Source organism: Heterodontus francisci, chromosome 13 (assembly GCF_036365525.1).
Source record: "Heterodontus francisci isolate sHetFra1 chromosome 13, sHetFra1.hap1, whole genome shotgun sequence".
Lineage (NCBI taxonomy): Eukaryota > Metazoa > Chordata > Chondrichthyes > Heterodontiformes > Heterodontidae > Heterodontus > Heterodontus francisci.
Window position 1 is genome coordinate 5,932,578 of NC_090383.1, and position 18,927 is coordinate 5,951,504.

At 43.4% G+C, this 18,927-nt stretch overlaps 1 protein-coding gene across 3 annotated transcripts in view; it reads right to left on the bottom strand.

The window, feature by feature from the left end:
• Nucleotides 1-3,495: 3,495 nt before the first annotated feature.
• LOC137376202 (uncharacterized) overlaps nucleotides 3,496-18,927 on the bottom strand; it is a 175,401-nt gene continuing 159,969 nt past the window's right edge. For all 3 annotated transcript variants that reach the window (XM_068044301.1, XM_068044300.1, XM_068044299.1), the window contains one exon: nucleotides 3,496-5,532. In XM_068044301.1, coding sequence (XP_067900402.1) covers nucleotides 5,180-5,532 — 353 coding nt within the window. In that variant the 3' untranslated portion in view covers nucleotides 3,496-5,179. The remainder of the gene's footprint in view (nucleotides 5,533-18,927) is intronic.

The window sequence follows — 18,927 nt, forward strand, 5'->3', positions numbered from 1 at the left end:
AGGAGGCCATTTGGCCCATCATGTCCGCACTGACTTTCCGAAAGAGCAATTCCCTCAGTTCCATTCCCCTGCCTTCTCTCCATATCCCTGCACATTCTTCCTTTTAAATAACTTTCTAATTTCCCTCTGAATGCTTCAATTGAACCTGCCTCCACCATGTTCTCAGGCAGCGCATTCCAGACCTTAACCAAGTAACCTTAAGCTTAAAGTAATTATATTATTTTCAAACATTTTGCAACTGCAAACACTTCCTAACTGCCTCTTCAGAAAAATATAAGATTTATTACAAGTAATATTGGGCCAAACAATTATGTCCAAAAACAATGTTTGATTTGCTTCGCAGTAAATCACAAAGGCATGAATTTTGCAGTTTATGTAAGGGTGAGGCTACCAGTGTGCAATGTTATTAAAGAGTAAATTGTGACCACACATGCTTAGTTAAAAACAGAAATGAGGAAGTTTCTGCCCGAATTGCCCTGCTCCACTAATAACTCTGCTATGTTGGTACCTCGCTGAGAGACTTAGCATTCAAACACGTGAAGGGGCGTGAAGTTGCAGTACACACCCACCACTTACCCACTAAACATGCCTTAAAAAGTTAGAGTTGATGCAATCAGGTGTAAGTGAATTTTTAACTGTGTGATTATCTTAATGACTGCCAAACAATCTCTCTGACATTAAAAATTAACTTTTAAGTGTGGAGTCTCATTCCTTCAGATTTTAATTATTGTTGGAGATTTTAACACAATTTTTTTTAACATTTTCTTTCTGTCCCTTCTATCTCTGTCTCTCTTAATCCAATCTATCTTTTTCTCTTTATTTCACTTCCTGCACATGATTTGACATTGAATTAAATATTCTAAGTTACACTTCCTGGTTCAGACTCTGCTCGTCTCAGTGAAGGATCTTCAACCCGATTGGTTGTGGAGACACACTGTTGTTTGCCCTGTTCACACACGCCCCCAATCTCCTGTAGAGCAGGCTGTGCTTTTTTTGATTTCTAATCCGAAGTTTCAGTGTAAAAGCCCATAGAAAGTCTGTGGTGAGAGTAAGCGTGGTGAAACAACGAGCTCAATTCATTAGCCACTGACCACAAAATCCAGAACAATAAATCAAATGTTCAAAATACACTAAAAATTCTGTCAGAAATTAAAATAAGAAACAGAAGAGTAACATCTTTAAAACATGTGGTACCCAATTTCAATTCAATTTTTTCTTCAATTTAGAAACTAGTGTCATGCCAAAGTCAAGGGATAATTCATGTCGCAATCTCTAAGTGTAGGAAATCAATCAGTAGAAAGTCTCAGGAGATCTTAGAATGCCTTTGTTCTCAGAGGAATAGGCTAGTTCCTCAACTTCAAGGTGTTACTTCCACTTAGGTATAAATAGCAGTATGTGCTGCCATTATCATTTACGGGAACTGCTGTGAATCTGTTCTATAAAAGAACATACTAATAGACCACATCAATGCATATAGCAGGTAATTTTCCAAGTGTGCTTTGGCAGTGGGGAACCTTTTTAAAATTCTTTTATGCAATGTGGGCGTCACTGGCCTACGCCAGCATTTATTGTCCATCCCAAATTGCTCTTGAGAAGGTGGTGGTGAGTCACCTTCTTGAACCACTGAAGTCCAAGTGGTGTAGGTACACCCACAGTCACTGTTAATATGTAGCAAGACAAGTACTCCCAAAATATGAACAACAAAGACATTTTTATTTAATTTATAGGATGCATAGTAAATGGGTGCGGCAGCATAGTGGTTATGTTACTGGGCTAATAATCCAGCGGCCTGGACTAATCATCTGGAGACATAAGTTCAAGTCCTACCAAGGCAGCTGGGGAATTTAAATTCAATCAAATAAATCTGGAATAATAAGCAGTAATAGTGACCATGGATTTTAGTTTAAAAACCCATCTGGTTCACAAATGCCCTTTCGAGAAGGAAATCTGCCATACTTAAGCCGTCTGGACTATGTGTGACCCATAGCAATGTAGTTGACTCCTAACTTCCCTGTTATATTCAAGAAGGCAGCTCACCACCATCTTCTCAAGGACAATTAGGGATGGGCAATAAATGCTGGCCTTACCAGTGACTCCCATGAATGAATAAAACAGAATGTATTAATTTTGGATGAATACCTTTTCATCTGTGACTTTTCCAAACCCTGCTTGTCTGGAAATAACAAGCAGAAGTTTAAACTGATGCCCTTGTGGTACAAATATCTACGGAGCAGTGCACTGCATAATTTTTTATTTGTTTGTACTTAATGCCATCGATTCTACTGTTTGAAGCGATCTTTGTCACTGTTCTGTCTGTATTTTTTTCTGTAAATCCTGACATCAAAGCAATGGTAAAGTGTAAGAATATTAAAATAAAAGCAAAATACTGCGGATGCTGGAAATCTGAAATAAAAACAAGAAACGCTGGAACCACTCAGCAGGTCTAGCAGCATCTGTGAAAAGAGAAGCAGAGTTAACGTTTCGGGTCAGTGACCCTTCTTCGGAACTGTTCTGAAGAAGGGTCACTGACCCGAAACGTTAACTCTGCTTCTCTTTTCACAGATGCTGCCAGACCTGCTGAGTGGTTCCAGCATTTCTTGTTTTTATTATGTAAGAATATTAAGTTTTTTTAATTTAATTTTATATTCTATAGTCAAACCAGGAGAAAGAATGGCATAATATCAAAGCTTGCAATACACATAGATCATGACTGCAGATCCATTTATATATATTGACCCAAACTACATGTTATTCACTTTAACCACTCACTGCAGCTTCTTTAAGCGAGTTTATGAACCAATTCCAGAGGCAAATGGTATTACAGGGAAATTGCACACTCCCAGAGTGAAGCCTCCCCTCACTGGGTCTGCATATTGGGAGTCATTTTCCAACTTGCCAGATTTTACCCCCTCCCTATCTAATTATACCACCATTACTTTTGCTGGATCTGTTGCTTCAGCACAGACCTGGAATTGAGACTGAGACACTTGGATTTGTATAGGTCAGTACCACAACAGGCATTGCATTTCCTCATGAAGCCAGTTGGGAAAATGTTATATGTCTTCAAATCTTAAAGGTGACCTTTATCTCTAAACCATGCACATGGATAAATGAAGGTACCGATCACTAGGAAGCAAACAAATTGATTAGTCTGAAAAATGTGAAATTAGTTTTACATAAAAGTAAATTATTAATTTTTTCCAATGCCAACAGTGTGAATAAGATCATTGTGGCCAGAAATTCAACCTATGTTGACTTGAGGTTAGCTCAATGTTACAGCCAACATTCAGGTGATGGTTTCGTTTTTAACAGTTGTTAAACGTTCTTTTCCCTCGTGATTTAATGCAAAACAAAACAGTTGCAAACTTTACTTGGCAAAGTATCCTATATAAATGTGATTTTTATTCTTGAGAATGACCTGCATTTTTCACCCTACCCATGTTTTTAGAATGAGAGACAAAATGTGAAACACCCAGTTGCAATTCTTTCCTTGTTTGTCTGTACTGAGAGTAATATCTTTTAATAAACAGAGCAATGATAAGGTACAAAAATAACACAATCGCTCACATATTGTAATCCACATCAGAACATTGGTTTTCAACGATAATCCTACCATGAAGATTGACTTTCTGAAAACAGCAGAAAAAGTTTTTACAGCTAATTTAAAGATGTCAAACCATCAAATTACATTATAGACCAAAAGCAACTGCAGCCTGCAGAAAATTACCTTAACTGATAGGATAGAGATGAAAAACTATAATGAAAAAACACCAAGTACACTGTGGAAATATGAAACGTATGTTCAAAACCTCAAAGCAGCAGAAAAGCGTCACAGTCATTTTGGCTAAAAAGAGCGGAGATTGACTTGACACAGGCTAATTAAATATAACGTAACCTTTTATGTGCAGAAATAGGGCACCTCTAAGCTTAGTGAAACGCTCTAACTGTAGATGTGACAGCTCAATAGAGCACACATCTGAGAAAAACGTTGAAAGTACCTGCTAATGTTCATAATGTCTTTAATATTAATGTTATCAGTTCCTCAAACACTTAATTTTGGGGTGATGTTTTGTTAATTTGAAATAAACTAAAATTATGACAAATTGAACTAAATAATTGCTAAATATGTAATAGCATTGCATTATCATTGTATAGCAGAGCTATAATTAATAGGTACTGTAATTAAATATACAGCCTATAGTTGATATTCTGACTATTCCATCAGTCTCCTGGCTGTCCTCCCAGTTTCCACCCTCCATACAGTTGAGGTCATCCAAAACTTTGCTGCCTGTGTCCTAACTCGCGCCAAGTCCCGTTCACCATCATCCTTCCGCTCACTGACCTACATTGGCTCCAGCAATGCCTCAGTTTTTAAAATTCCCAGCCGTGTTTTCAAACCTCTCCATGGCCTCGCCTCTCCCTATCTCCATAACTTCCTCCAGCCCCACAACCCCTCAAAATCTCTGTACTGCTCCAATTCTGGCCTTTTGCGCATCTCCAGTTTGAATCACCATCAATGTCTTCAGCTGCCGACGCCCTAAGCTTTAGAATTCCCTCTCTAAACCTCTCCGTCTCTCTATCTCTCTCTCCTCCTTTAAGATGCTCCTTAAAACCTAGCTCTTTGACCAAGCTTCTGGTCATCTGACCTAATATCTCCTCATATGTCTCAGTATCAAATCCTGTTTGGTGATGCTGCTGTGAAGCGCCTTGGGATGTTTTCCTATGTTAACAGTGCTATATAAATGCAAATTATTGTTGTTGCAATTCTACTTTCAATAAAATAATCTCAGCAGAATTATGTTATGTTTAGAGTTGGTACTCTCCATCTAAATCAAGGCAATCACAAGATATATTTTAACATGGTGCTTCCCTTCTTTACATCAGAACAGTAGCACAATCAAATTGAAATTACTTTTCATCAGTTGTCATCCAGGATCAACATTAAAGTCAAAGGTTATTCATCACTGCCCAATATGGCTTCTATTCACAGCTTGAACTTTGTTTATATTTATATCAGTTAAACATGATCAAAGTGCTGTTGCCCTGCTTCTTGTGGAGGTAATTAAGCAAGGAAATAATTCTGATTTTATAATTCATTTGTAATAGCACTGTATATATTTTAAAAATGTTAACTAAATTCCTTTTGTTCAGATATGAGCTCCATTTGAATTCATTTGCTCTAGCCCTTCTCACTGCTACAGTCAGTGCTGTCCACCTTTGTTTTCAAGTTAATGATAACCTCAATTTGTTTTGCGAGTTGCACGGTGCTATCAATTTCTAGTGTTTCTTCATCCTCTTCTTCATCGTTGAGATTGTACATTTGAGAATCTTCTACCTTTGTCAAGTCACTTAGTTCTACCAACAAATCTTTGGGGTGCTCTTCTTCAAAACGTTCTTGAACTTTGTGCTCACATGCATCTGTCTGTCTGTGTTCCTCACTGCCAGTACACTGATCATTTCTTTCAGTGTGGGGAGAAGTCCTTGCTCCTGAGTTGAAGGGAGAGCGCACTTTTATTGAAGGTGTAGCTTTACCTGGCAGATGCAAAAATATTGCATTAATAGTCTGTAGTTAATACAGTGGGAGCTTTGAATAGACTTAAGGGTTAATTCCTTACTCCTTGTGGTAGCTGCAGTCCAAGCTTGGAGAACTGGGTCAGCATATTGTAGCCCAGACTCCGACCCCACACTCCAGCTCCCCAATGCGAAGGTGGAATATATCACTTACCATTTTCATCTCATGTACTTCAGGGTAAAGCAGGCAAGAAATAGTATAAAGTTTTTGTACTTTAGAGATTAGACTTTACAGATGTCTACAAAATGTTTTGCAAATTGCAAAGGATGGAACAAGGGATAAGATTCTGGGATGAGTTCTGATCACAAGTTCAGAAGATAGACTGAGATGAAGAAGGTCCTTTGGCCCATTAAATTTCATCCTCTTCAACTACTAGCAATATGAACATATGAACATACGAATTAGGAGCAGGAGTAGGCCACTTGGTCCCTCAAGCCTGCTCCGCCATTCAATAAGATCATGGCTGATCTGATTGTAACCTCAATTCCACATTCCTGCCAACCCCCGATAACATTTCACCCCCTTGCTTATCAAGAATCTATCTACCTCTGCCTTAAAAATATTCAAAGACTCTGCTTCCATTGCCTTTTGAAGAAGATAATTCCAAAGACTCACGGCCCTTTGAGAGAAAAAAATTTCCCCTCACCTCTGTCTTAAATGGGCAACCCCTTATTTTTAAACAGTGACCCCTAGTTCTAGATTCTCCCACAAGGGGAAACATCCTTTCCACATCCATCCTGTCACGACCCCTCAGGATCATATATGTTTCAATCAAGTCACCTCTTACTCTTCTAAACTCCAGCGGATGGATACAAGCCTAGCCTGTCCAATCTTTCCTCATAAGACAGCCCGCGCATTCCAGGTATTAGTTTAGTAAACCTTCTCTGAACTACTTCCAACACATCTACATCCTTCTTTAAATAAGGAGACCAGTATTGTACACAGTACTCCAGATGCAGTCTCACCAATGCCCTGTATAACTGAAGCATAACCTCCCTACTTTTGCATTCAATTCCCCTCATAATAAATGGTAACATTCTAATAGCTCTCCTAATTACTTGCAGTACCTGCATACTAATCTTGTGCAATTCATGCACTAGGATACCCAAATCACTTTGTAACTCAGAGCTCTGTAATCTCTCACCATTTAGATAATATGCTTCTTTTTCATTCTTTCTGCCAACATGGACAATTTCACATTTTCCCACATTATACTCCATTTTCCAGATCTTTGCCCACTCATTTAACCTACTTATCTCCCTTTGCAGCCCCCTTATGTCCTCTTCACAACTTATTTTCCTACTTATCTTTGTGTCATCATCAAATTTAGCAACCATACCTTCGGTCCATTCACGTCATTTATATAAATGGTAAAAAGTTGAGGCCCCAGCACTGATCCCTGTGGCACACCACTCGTTACATCTTGCCAACCAGAAAAAGACCCATTTATGCCTACTCTCTATTTCCTGTTAGCTAACCAATCTTCTATTCATGCCAATATGTTACCCCCTACACCATGAGCTTTTATTTTCCGCAATGATGTGGCACCTTATCAAATGCCTTCTGGAAATCTAAGTATAGTACATCCACTGGTTCCCCTTTATCCACAGCACACATTACTTCTTCTAAGAACTCCAATAAATTGGTTAAACATGATTTCCCTTTCACAAAACCATGCTGACTCTGCCTGATTACTTTGAATTTTTCAAAGTGCCCTGCTATAACTTCTTTTATAATAGCTTCTAACATTTCCCTATGACAAATGTTAAGCCAACTGGTCTGTAGTTTCCTGCTGTCTGTCTCCCTCCCTTTTTGAGTAAAGGAGTTACATTCTCTATTTTCCAATCTAATGAAACCTTCCCTGAATCTAGGGAATTTTGGAAAATTAAAACCAACACATCAACCATCACACTAGCCACTTATTTTAAGACCCTACGATGAAGTCCATCAGGACCCAGGGACTTGTCAGCGGCAGCTCCAACAATTTGTTCAGTAAAACTTTCCTAGTGATTGTAACTTTCTTGAGTTCCTCCCTCCCTTCCATTTCCTGATTTACAGCTATTTCTGGGATATTACTTGTATCCTGTATGGTGAAGACTGATGCAAAATACCTGTTCAATTCATCTGACATCTCCTTATTTTCCATTATTAATTCTATAGAACCAACGCTCACTTTGTTAACTTTTCTTTTTTAAATATCTATCGAAACTCCTGCTATCTGTTTTTATATTTCTAGCTAGCTTTCTCTCATACTATAATTTTTCCATCCTTATTAACCTTTTCGTCATTCTTTGCCGTTTTTTATATTCTGTCCAGTCTTCTAACCTGCTACCCATCTTTCTGCAATTATAAGCTTTTTCTTTCATTTTGATACTATCGTTATCTTTTTGAGTTAATCAATTTAGTTAATCTTTAAATGTCTGCCACTGCATCTCTATTGACCTATCCCTTAACCTAATTTGCCAGTTAATTTTAGCTAGCTCTGCTTTCATGCCCTCATAATTGCCCTTATTTAAATTTAAAATATTAGGCTTGGACCCACTCTTCTCTGCCTCAAACTGAATGTAAAATTCAATCATATTATGATCGCTGCTGCCTAGGGGCGCCTTCACTATGAGGTCATTAATTAATCCTATCTCATTGCAAAATACCAGGTCTAGTATTGCTCTCTGGTTGGCTCCAGAATGGACTGTTCTAAGAAACTATCCTGAAAACATTCTATGAACTCCTCATCTAGGCTACCTTTGCCCATCTGATTTTTCCAGTCTATATATATATAGATTAAACCCCCCCCCCACCCTCCATGATTATCGCTGTACTTTTGTGACAAGTACCCATTATTTTTTCCTTTATACCCGGTTCTGCCTAGCCTTACTTACTGTCAGTTCACTTTTTCCTGCCATGACGATTGCTTTTCCATTAATGAAAATAAATTCAACATCTAAATGGCTGCTGCTTACACGTCATAAGACATAGAAATGGTGGAAAAATAGATCTTTTTTTAAAACAGGACTTCTAAAAATTATTAAAAGGGAATTTAGGATAGCTGCAATTTGACCAGGCTGGAGTCTGTGCCCGATTGTCCAGTTCCACCTCCCATTGAGTGAGATACAACACCAGGAGTGTTAACTTCTAAAATTCACCCATTGGCGTCCGGTTTATATTTTAGAAATTTCCCAAAGACCTATCCTATCTGGTCCAAAATTAGAAAGCTGGTAATCCTATAGATCTCATCAAAAATTCCCTTGCATCATTTTCTGTGCTGGACAGAACATCCATTTGGAATTTTTGATGATTTACAACACTGGACTGTACAGACTTGCTGTTCAGACAGATGTTCCTGTGAAGCATCTGGGAACATTTTATTTTGTTATAGGTGCTATATAAATAAAGTTGTTGTTGGGATGCCACTGCAAGATAGTGCACCAGAAAACGTGGTATTTCAATGGGACCATGCTCTGCAGCTCACAGTGAATTGAAACCCCTCAGAGGTTTCCCTCGATCACCATCACTGAAAAAGATTACTTGGTCATTTATTTCATTGCTGCTTATGGGAGCTTGCTGTGCACAAATTGGATGGCAAACATTCCACATTACAACAGTGACGATACATCGAAAAAGTTGTAATGCACTTTTGGGATGTCCTGAGGTTGTGAAAGACGTTATACAAATGCACATCTTTCTTAGTTTCTTCATTGTAGAGTTAAAGCTGCTTGGTTTTTGTGTCCTGCAGAGTGTTGAGTCAGAACGGAGGAAGAACACATGCAATTGTAGTTGAGCAAAGAAAATCAGTATGAATTTTTTATTAGTTTGTAATTTCCCTTTTTGATGAATACAAATGCTCAGCTTTCATTCAATATGTGATGATATGGAAAATAACCCAGGGCACCCAGCTGTAAACACAATGAGCTAGTTCTCAAATTTCTAAAGGCTCTTCATCATTGATTATTGTAAATTTCTTTTCCGTGGGGTAAATTGATGTAAAATATCGCCCATTTCTCCAGGCTATCCATGGATCTTCCTCCAAAGGCCTTTTGGCTAAGATCAAGTGTAGTATCTGTTCTTATCAGTGCTTACTTGGCAGAGAAGAGACCATGATCATTGCCTTTTGATCCTGGGTAGGTTTTGAGTAAAATGGCTATAACCAATCTTCGAGCTTCGGGCCAGGGAGTGCGCAACACCGTTCGGGTGGTCGTGAAGGATAAGGAAGGAGATGCACTGGTCGATTGCACCTTCTTCATCAAGAAAATCCTCCTCGATTGCTGCGGATTTCAAGCGACGGACATCTTCTGCCTGCAGGATTTCCCCAGCAGTGGATACTTCGACGTGACGTTCCGGAATGTGGCGGGATGCATCAAGTTCCTGAAGGCGTTCAAGGAGAAAGGGGACCGGGCGCCACTGCCGATCCTCACAGCGGAGCCGCTCTTCACACTTCCATCACAACGGGACTGGGTGGTGACGATTCACCTCTACAACCCCCATGTTCCGGTAGTAGATGTACTCACCTTTCTCGCCAGGTACGTCGAGGTGGCCGGCAGCAGCAGTGATGTCAAGTTTGCAGATGGACAAACAGGTGGCAAGTGGTACAAAGGAAAACTACAAAGAAAAAACCTCCAAAAGCGGAACAGGCCACCATCCAAACCAGTGGCAAGAGGAGGCTACCTTCTGAGACAGACTACAACAGCTCCTCTTCACTGAACGGGGAAATGCTGGAACGACGGCCCCTTCAAAAGAGGCGGCAGAACTCCAAGGAGCTGGAAGATAATGCCCCCCAGCCCCCGGGCACTGGAAGCTGTGATGGGCCCGACCTGCCCGAACCCCAAAGCGCCACACTGAACGACATGGCCAGCGCATCCCAGCTCCGGAACACCAAGAGCAAAGACACGTCTGGCGCATCTCAGCTCCTGGAAGCCAGGACCAGTGATGTCTTCGAGGAGATCAAAGGGGAACAGCGGAGGAAAACCCAATCCTTGCTGCCTATAAGACCCCACCGATGTCACCCCAGCGGAACAAACCCTGCATGAAAAACCAGGAGGGGTTTCTGGGCCCAACGATCATGAAACAGCTTGCGCATACTATGGGTATGCAGGAACATCCCGAAGGACTGGGACTAGCAAGGACAAATGATATGGGAAGCAACAACTAACTTTAAAAAAATGGGTGTAAGAATTGCTTCAATTAATGTGCGTAGCATTAAATCCACTACGCGATGTGTTTCAATCTTGGATTACCTCGCCAAGGTCAAAGCCGACCTACTGTTTCTGCAGGAGTGTGGAATACCACACCTCAGCACCTACAGGCAGTGGTCGCGATGGTGGTCCCACGGGCCATCGATCTGGTCAGGGGGTAATGATTCCCGTTCCTCCGGCCTGGGTATTCTGCTGCGGGGAGGTAACTTCACCATCTCCGAAGTTAAGGAGGTGGTGGGCGGTCGCCTCCTCGTAGCTGATGTAATGTACAACAATGCTCCGCTCCGGTTGATCAATGTGTACGCCCTGGTTCAATGCAGCAAGCGGCTGACCGTCTTCCAGCAGCTCCCACTGCTGCTGGCGACGTCCAAGCCGGTCATCCTAGGCGGTGACTTCAACTGCATCATCGATGCGGCTGGACGATCCGGCAGAGACGACAGCAAACTGGACGCTATGTCCAGGTTCCTAATAGAAACAGTTAAAGATGCAAAACTGCACGGCGTCTTCAGCAAACCTGCAGACGGAGCGCAGCGCAGATACACATGGTCAAGATCGGACGGGTCTGTCCGTTCCAGGATTGACTTCTTGTTTGTGTCCCTCGCTGTCTCGGTTGGATCCACCAACATCAAGCCGGTGTTCTTCTCCGACCACTGCCTTTTACTGGCCGACTGTCACTTACAGGACGACCAGCAGGTTGGCAGGGGGACGTGGAAGCTCAATGCTACACTGTTAACCCCAGAGAACATTGAGGAACTCAAAAGGGATTACAAAGGTTGGAGGACTGTGAAACCACTCTCTGAGTCTCCAGTTCACTGGTGGGAAGCGATCAAGGAGAACATCAAGAGGTTCTTTATCCACAAAGGGGTTAAGAGGGTGAGAGAGAGACAGAGGGAAATGTCCCGACTCCAGAAAAGTATGCAAAATGTGCTCCGGCTGCAGTCGATGGGGGTCGAGGTCAAGGAGGACCTCCAAGAGGCGAAGAGCCAGCAGGCCTCGCTCTTTGCCATGGAGGCCTCCAAGATCATCTTCCGGTCCAGAGTCCGCTCCATCAAGCAGGATGAGACGTGCTCGCGTTACTTCTTCCAAAAGGTACACAGAGAGAGCTCTGTTATCAGCAGCCTGAAGGAAGAAGATGGCTCGGTGACGTCTTCACAGTCCGACATACTAAGGATCAGCAAATCCTTTTATGCTGGGCTGTATGACGCGAAGCCCACAGACAGCAGAGCCTCCCAGTCCTTCCTGTTATCTATCACAGAGGTCCTAGATGACAGCACGAGGGAGAGACTGGACAAGCCGCTAACTCTGGACGAGCTGACAAAGGCCGTCGAGTCCTTCGAGACGAGTAAAACTCCCGGAAGCGACGGCTTACCGGTCGAGTTGTACTCGGCCCTGTGGGACTGGGTCGGCCCGGACCTGCTGGAAGTATACGAGAGTATGCTCCTGGCCGGCAGCATGTCAGAATCCATGAGGAAAGGCATCATCATCCTCATCTACAAGCGGAAGGGGGAGAGGGCAGAAATCAGAAATTGGCGGCCCATCTCACTGCTTAATGTTGACTACAAGATTCTGTCAAAAGTCATCACCAGTCGAGTCAAGTCTGCTCTGGAGTTGGTGATCCACCCCGATCAGACCTGTACTGTACCCGGCAGGAAGATCTCTGATAGTCTCGCGCTACTCAGGGATACGATCGCCTATGTACGGGACAGGAGGGTGGACACCTGCCTCATCAGCCTGGACCAGGAGAAGGCCTTTGACAGGATATCACACACCTACATGATGGACGTGCTTTCCAAAATGGGGTTTGGGGAGGGAATCCGCAATTGGATCAAACTGCTCTACGCAAACATCAGTAGCGCAGTCTCAATCAATGGGTGGGAATCAGAAGGTTTCCCGATCCAATCTGGAGTCAGACAGGGCTGTCCTCTCTCCCCGGTCTTGTTTGTTTGCTGTATTGAACCTTTTGCTGAGTCTATTAGGAAGGATGAGAGTATAAGAGGGGTGACAATCCCAGGCAGTGGAGGCACTCAGGTTAAAACCTCCCTGTACATGGATGACGTCGCCGTCTTCTGCTCGGATCCACTGTCTATGCGCAGACTGATGAGCATCTGCGACCAGTTCGACCTGGCCTCGGGAGCCAAAGTTAACCACGGCAAGAGCGAGGCCATGTTCTTTGGGAACTGGGCTGACCGATCCTTTGTCCCCTTCACCGTCAGGTCAGACTATCTGAAGGTGCTGGGGATATGGTTCGGAAGGGCCGGGGCGTGCACCAAAACCTGGAAGGAGTGAGTAGCCAAGGTACAACACAAGCTGAGAATGTGGGGGCAGCGATCTCTCTCCATTGTGGGTAAGAACCTGGTCATCAGGTGCGAGGCGCTCACATTGTTGCTGTTTGTGGCGCAGGTCTGGCCCATACCCCACTCCTGTGCTGTGGCGGTCACCCGAGCCATTTTCCGCTTCATCTGGGGATCCAAAATGGACCGGGTCCGGAGGGACACGATGTTCAAACCTCTGGATAAGGGCGTGAAAAATGTACCCAACGTCACCCTCATCCTGATGACTACCTTCGTGTGCGGCTGCATCAAGCTGTGTGTAGATCCCCAGTACGCAAATTCCAAGTGTCACTCCGTGCTGAGGTTCTATCTGTCCCCGGTGTTGCGAAGGATGGGCCTGGTCACATTGCCGCAGAACGCTCCATGCAGTTGGACCGTGCCGTACCACCTATCCTTCGTGGAGCATTTTCTGCGGGAAAACACCTTTGACCACCGATCCATCAGGCAGTGGTCTGCACGGAATGTCCTCAAGGCCCTACGGGAAAAGGAGACGGTGGATCCTGTCGGATGGTTCCCCAAGCAGACCGCCAAAGTCATTTGGCGGAATGCCTCATCACCAGAACTTTCAAACAAGCACCAAGATGTAGCTTGGCTGGTGGTGAGAAGAGCCCTTCCCGTCAGATCCTTCCTGCACGCCCGAAGTCTCACCCCCTCCGCACAATGCCCCCGCGGTGGCTGTGGTGGGGAAGAGACGGTTGCCCACCTCCTTCTGGAATGTGTCTTTGGAAAGAGATGCAGTGGTTTTTGTCGAGGTTCATCCCAAGCAGCTCTGTAACACAGGAGTCTGTGCTCTACGGGCTGTTCCCAGGGACGCACACCGAGACAAACATCAACTGCTGCTGGTGGACCATCAACTCGGTGAAAGACACCCTTTGGTCTGCCCGAAACTTGCTGGTCTTCCAGCGCAAAGAGTTGTCCACCACCGAATGTTGCAGACTGGCACATTCCAAGGTCCAGGACTACGTGCTGAGGGATGCACTAAAGCTTGGGTCAGCCGCAGCAAAGGCTCAATGGGGAAAGACCACAGTGTAAGGTCCTCCCGCCAAGCTGAACGGAGGGGTGGGATCCATGGGAAACCCTTCGAACTGTACTGGGATATTTTTCATTTGCTGTAAAATGTAAAAATGCATCTGGCATGACAAATGAAATGGAAGGGTTGTGAGGCAACTCATGATTGTATTGAAGGAAACTGATCTCCCTTGCAATGTTTGTATTTTTTGGTGCTGTTTGAAATTGTTTGGTATTGTATTTTTTACAGATTTCTATGAATAAAGTATATTTTGGAAATTTTTTAAAAATGTCAGATTACTACAAACAGATGTATAGAAGACTCACAAATCTTGGCTGACGTCTTCAGTCTTTCTTCCTCACTTTGGAAGCCTTGTGTCTTAATTTCACAGACTGCATTCACCTGCTCCAGGACCTCTACGCTCACAGTTCTCGTTGCATTTTGTTGAGGAAAGTTGCCTCTCATCCCGAGAAGTGTCCTTGTCTGCTCTGTTTTGTTTCAGACTTCCTGTAACGGAAGAGATTCCACCTGCAGCATTTCCAACACTTACCCTCCAAACCAAGCTTTTTGCACCCCAAGGAAGTGCAGGTTCAGCATTAAGGTATGGAATTTTCATTTTATGTGTTTTTGGGATGTGAAAGTCACTAGTAAAGCCACCATTTATTGTCCTTGAAGCTTACTGGGCCTCTTCAGAAGGCAATTAAGAGGCAACCATATTGCTGTAGGTCTGGTCATGCATAGGCCAGACCAGGTAAGGATAAAGGATATTAGTGAACTTTTTTCTGGGTTACCAGTCCAATAACATTACCACGATGCTACCGTCCCTACTTGATTGTTCTCAGGCTGATGCTCCAAAAAATACTTCTCCTTTTCATCTGCATTCTTAGTGAGCCTGGCGAAGTCTACTGGCAAGGCAGGGTGGGCAGAGGGCTGAGGTGGGGGAGGGGGTGCTTGCAAAGTATGGAACCAGCAAGAAACTTAGCTCCAAAAACTATTGCCATCAATCAAGAAGGTTAAAAGAGCAAACAAAGCTCTTTTTCGAGACATGTAAGGCGGCTTTCTGTTCTTAACTCAAATATATAAACTGCATTGATGCAAGGAGATATTGGCAATGTAGGAGAGTCGAGGGTAGCACACAGGCTTTTGCTTATTTCGATGAAGATTGATAATTCACATAATGTGCATCACCGCATCATCATCATCTGTGGTCTCAGCGTTGTGCAATCAAGTGGGACATGTCGAAATCAGCAAAAGTCAAATATTAAAAAAGGAAGCTTGTAAAGTCCACAGTATTATTTGAGAACAGTGTCTCTTAAATAACACCCATATTCTAGTCAGTATTTCAACTCGCTTTGGTTATTATAGCTATTGAAAAACTACGACATACTATACGCGCGTAATTCGTTGTGACCTTTTAACATGTAGAGGCCGTGACCAGTCACTCTAGTTGTGACCTGTGCTTGCAGGTGTATACTTACTGGCTCCATCCTTCCAGTGATGACTCATCGCAATACACAGAACAGTAAATTAAATAGCAATAGTTCCCAGCTGTGCCTGTCAGAAAGCGCACTTAAAATGGTAATAAGATAGGCACTTACACTTCATCTCTGGGTGGGTGTTAAGGATGATTAGAGATTGCATGATTTGAAATTTATCTGATGCCTATTACTAACTAAGAAGCTACAAAATATTTTATTTAGCATCATTGCCTGTTCAACCAAAACGTAGTCCATAGACATTTCTAAATATCACAAATAATAATATTCCTGATTAAAATTAGCACATTATGTTTAATATATTTTCACTGTGGTTAGAGTGGCATAGTGGTTAGCAACACAGCCTCACAGCGACAGGGACCTGGGTTCAATTCTGGGTACTGGCTGTGTGGAGTTTGCAAGTTCTCCCTGTGACTGTGTGGGTTTTCTCTGGGTGCTCCGGTTTCCTCCCACAGCCAAAGACTTGTAGGTTGACAGATAAATTGGCCATTGTAAATTGCCCCGAGTGCAGGTGGGTGGTAGGAGAATTGTGGGGATGTGGTAGGGAGTATGGGATTAATGTAGGATTAGTATAAAATGGGAGGTTGATGGTCGGCACAGACTCGGTGGGCCAAAGGGCCTGTTTCAGTGCTGTATCTCTAAATAAATGACATTGTTCAACGGGTTCCCCAGCATTAACCTCAAAATGCACCCATGCGGAAAGAAAGATGAATGGCTTTTTTTTCAAAAAAGAGGTTATGAGCACATGACCAACCTTCCTCTGCTGCAAATTCCATGGATTCGTATCGTACAAGAGCTGCATAAAGGGGGGATCTTATCAATGAGCAAAACTGTCTTCAGGTGGTGTTGCCAAGGGGCAACATGGGAATGCGTAATAAGATTCCTTGAAAGACTCCGGAAGTAGCTGTGTGGGGGCAGGAAGAGAAGCCATTGCAGGAGATACCCTAGCTATGACTGGGGTAGGGAAGAGTGGAATCAGGTGAGGGCAATTTGAGCCAGCTGGACAAGAGAGGAAAGGCACTGGTGGAGGATGATGTGGTCAACCACAACAAAGAGATGTAGAGGAAAGGATAGCGAAGATGATTCTCGACAGGGGCGAGAGTAACAGGGTAGTTGTTATGGGGGACTTTAACTTTCCAAATATTGACTGGAAATACTATAGTTCGAGTACTTTAGATGGGTCTGTTTTTGTCCAGTGTGTGCAGGAGGGTTTTCTGACACAGTATGTAGACAGGCCAACCAGAGGCGATGCCACATTGGATTTGGTACTGGATAATGAACCCGGCCAGGTGTTAGATTTAGATGTAGGTGAGCACTTTGGTGATAGTGATCACAATTCGGTTAGGTTTACCTTAGCGATGGGCAGGGACAGGTATATACTGCAGGGCAAGAATTATAGCTGGGGGAAAGGAAATTATGATGCGATTAGGCAAGATTTAGGATGCGTAGGATGGGGAAGGAAACTGCAGGGGATGGGCACAATCGAAATGTGGAGCTTATTCAAGGAGCAGCTACTGCGTGTCCTTGATAAGTATGTACCTGTCAGGCAGGGAGGAAGTTGTCGAACGAGGGAGCCATGGTTTACTAAAGAAGTTGAAGCGCTTGTCAAGAGGAAGAAGAAGGCTTATGTTAGGATGAGACATGAAGGCTCAGTTAGGGCGCTTGAGAGTTACAAGCTAGCCAGGAAGGATCTAAAGGGAGAGCTTAGAAGAGCGAGGAGAGGACACGAGAAGTCACTGGCGGATAGGATCAAGGAAAACCCTAACGCTTTCTATAGGTATATCAGGAATAAAAGAATGACTAGAGTTAGATTAGGGCCAATCAAGGATAATAGTGGGAAGTTGTGTGTGGAATCAGAGGAGATAGGGGAAGCGTTAAATGAATATTTTTCGTCAGTATTTACAGTAGAGAAAGAAAATGTTGTCGAGGAGAATACAGAGATACAGACTACTAGGCTAGATGGGATTGAGGTTCAGAAGGAGGAGGTGTTAGCAATTTTGGAAAGTGTGAAAATAGATAAGTCCCCTGGGCCAGATAGGATTTATCCTAGGATTCTCTGGGAAGCCAGGGAGGAGATTGCAGAGCCTTTGTCCTTGATCTTTATGTCATCATTGTCGACAGGAATAGTGCCAGAAGACTGGAGGATAGCAAATGTTGTCCCCTTGTTCAAGAAGGGGAGTAGAGACAGCCCTGGTAATTATAGACCTGTGAGCCTCACTTCGGTTGTGGGTAAAATGTTGGAAAAGGTTATAAGAGATAGGATTTATAATCATCTTGAAAAGAATAAGTTCATTAGCGATAGTCAGCACGGTTTTGTGAAGGGTAGGTCGTGCCTCACAAACCTTATTGAGTTTTTTGAGAAGGTGACCAAACAGGTGGATGAGGGTAAAGCTGTGGATGTGGTGTATATGGATTTCAGTAAGGCGTTTAATAAGGTTCCCCACGGTAGGCTATTGCAGAAAATACGGAAGTATGGGATTGAAGGTGATTTAGCGCTTTGGATCAGAAATTGGCTAGCTGAAAGAAGGGTGGTGGTTGATGGCAAATGTTCATCCTGGAGTTTAGTTACTAGTGGTGTACCGCAAGGATCTGTTTTGGGGCCACTGCTGTTTGTCATTTTTATAAATAATCTGGATGAGGGTGTAGAAGGGTAGGTTAGTAAATTTGCAGAGACACGAAGGTCGGTGGAGTTGTGGATAGTGCCGAAGGATGTTGTAGGTTACAGAGGGACATAGATAGGCTGCAGAGCTGGGCTGAGAGATGGCAAATGGAGTTTAATGCGGAAAAGTGTGAGGTGATTCACTTTGGAAGGAGTAACAGGAATGCAGAGTACTGGGCTAATGGGAAGATTCCTGGTAGTGTAGATGAGCAGAGAGCTCTTGGTGTCCAGGTACATAAATCCCTGAAAGTTGCCACCCAGGTTAATAGGGCTGTTAAGAAGGCATATGGTGTGTTAGCTTTTATTAGTAGGGGGATCGCGTTTCGGAGCCACGAGGTCATGCTGCAGCTGTACAAAACTCTGGTGCGGCCGCACCTGGACTATTGCGTGCAGTTCTGGTCACCGCATTATAGGAAGGATGTGGAAGCTTTGGAAAGGGTGCAGAGGAGATTTACTAGGATGTTGCCTGGTATGGAGGGAAGGTCTTACGAGGAAAGGCTGAGGGACTTGAGGTTGTTTTCGTTAGAGAGAAGGAGGAGGAGAGGTGACTTAATAGAGACACATAAGATAATCAGAGGGTTAGATAGGGTGGATAGTGAGAGTCTTTTTCCTTGGATGGTGATGGCAAACATGAGGGGACATAGCTTTAAGTTGAGGGGTGATAGATGTAGG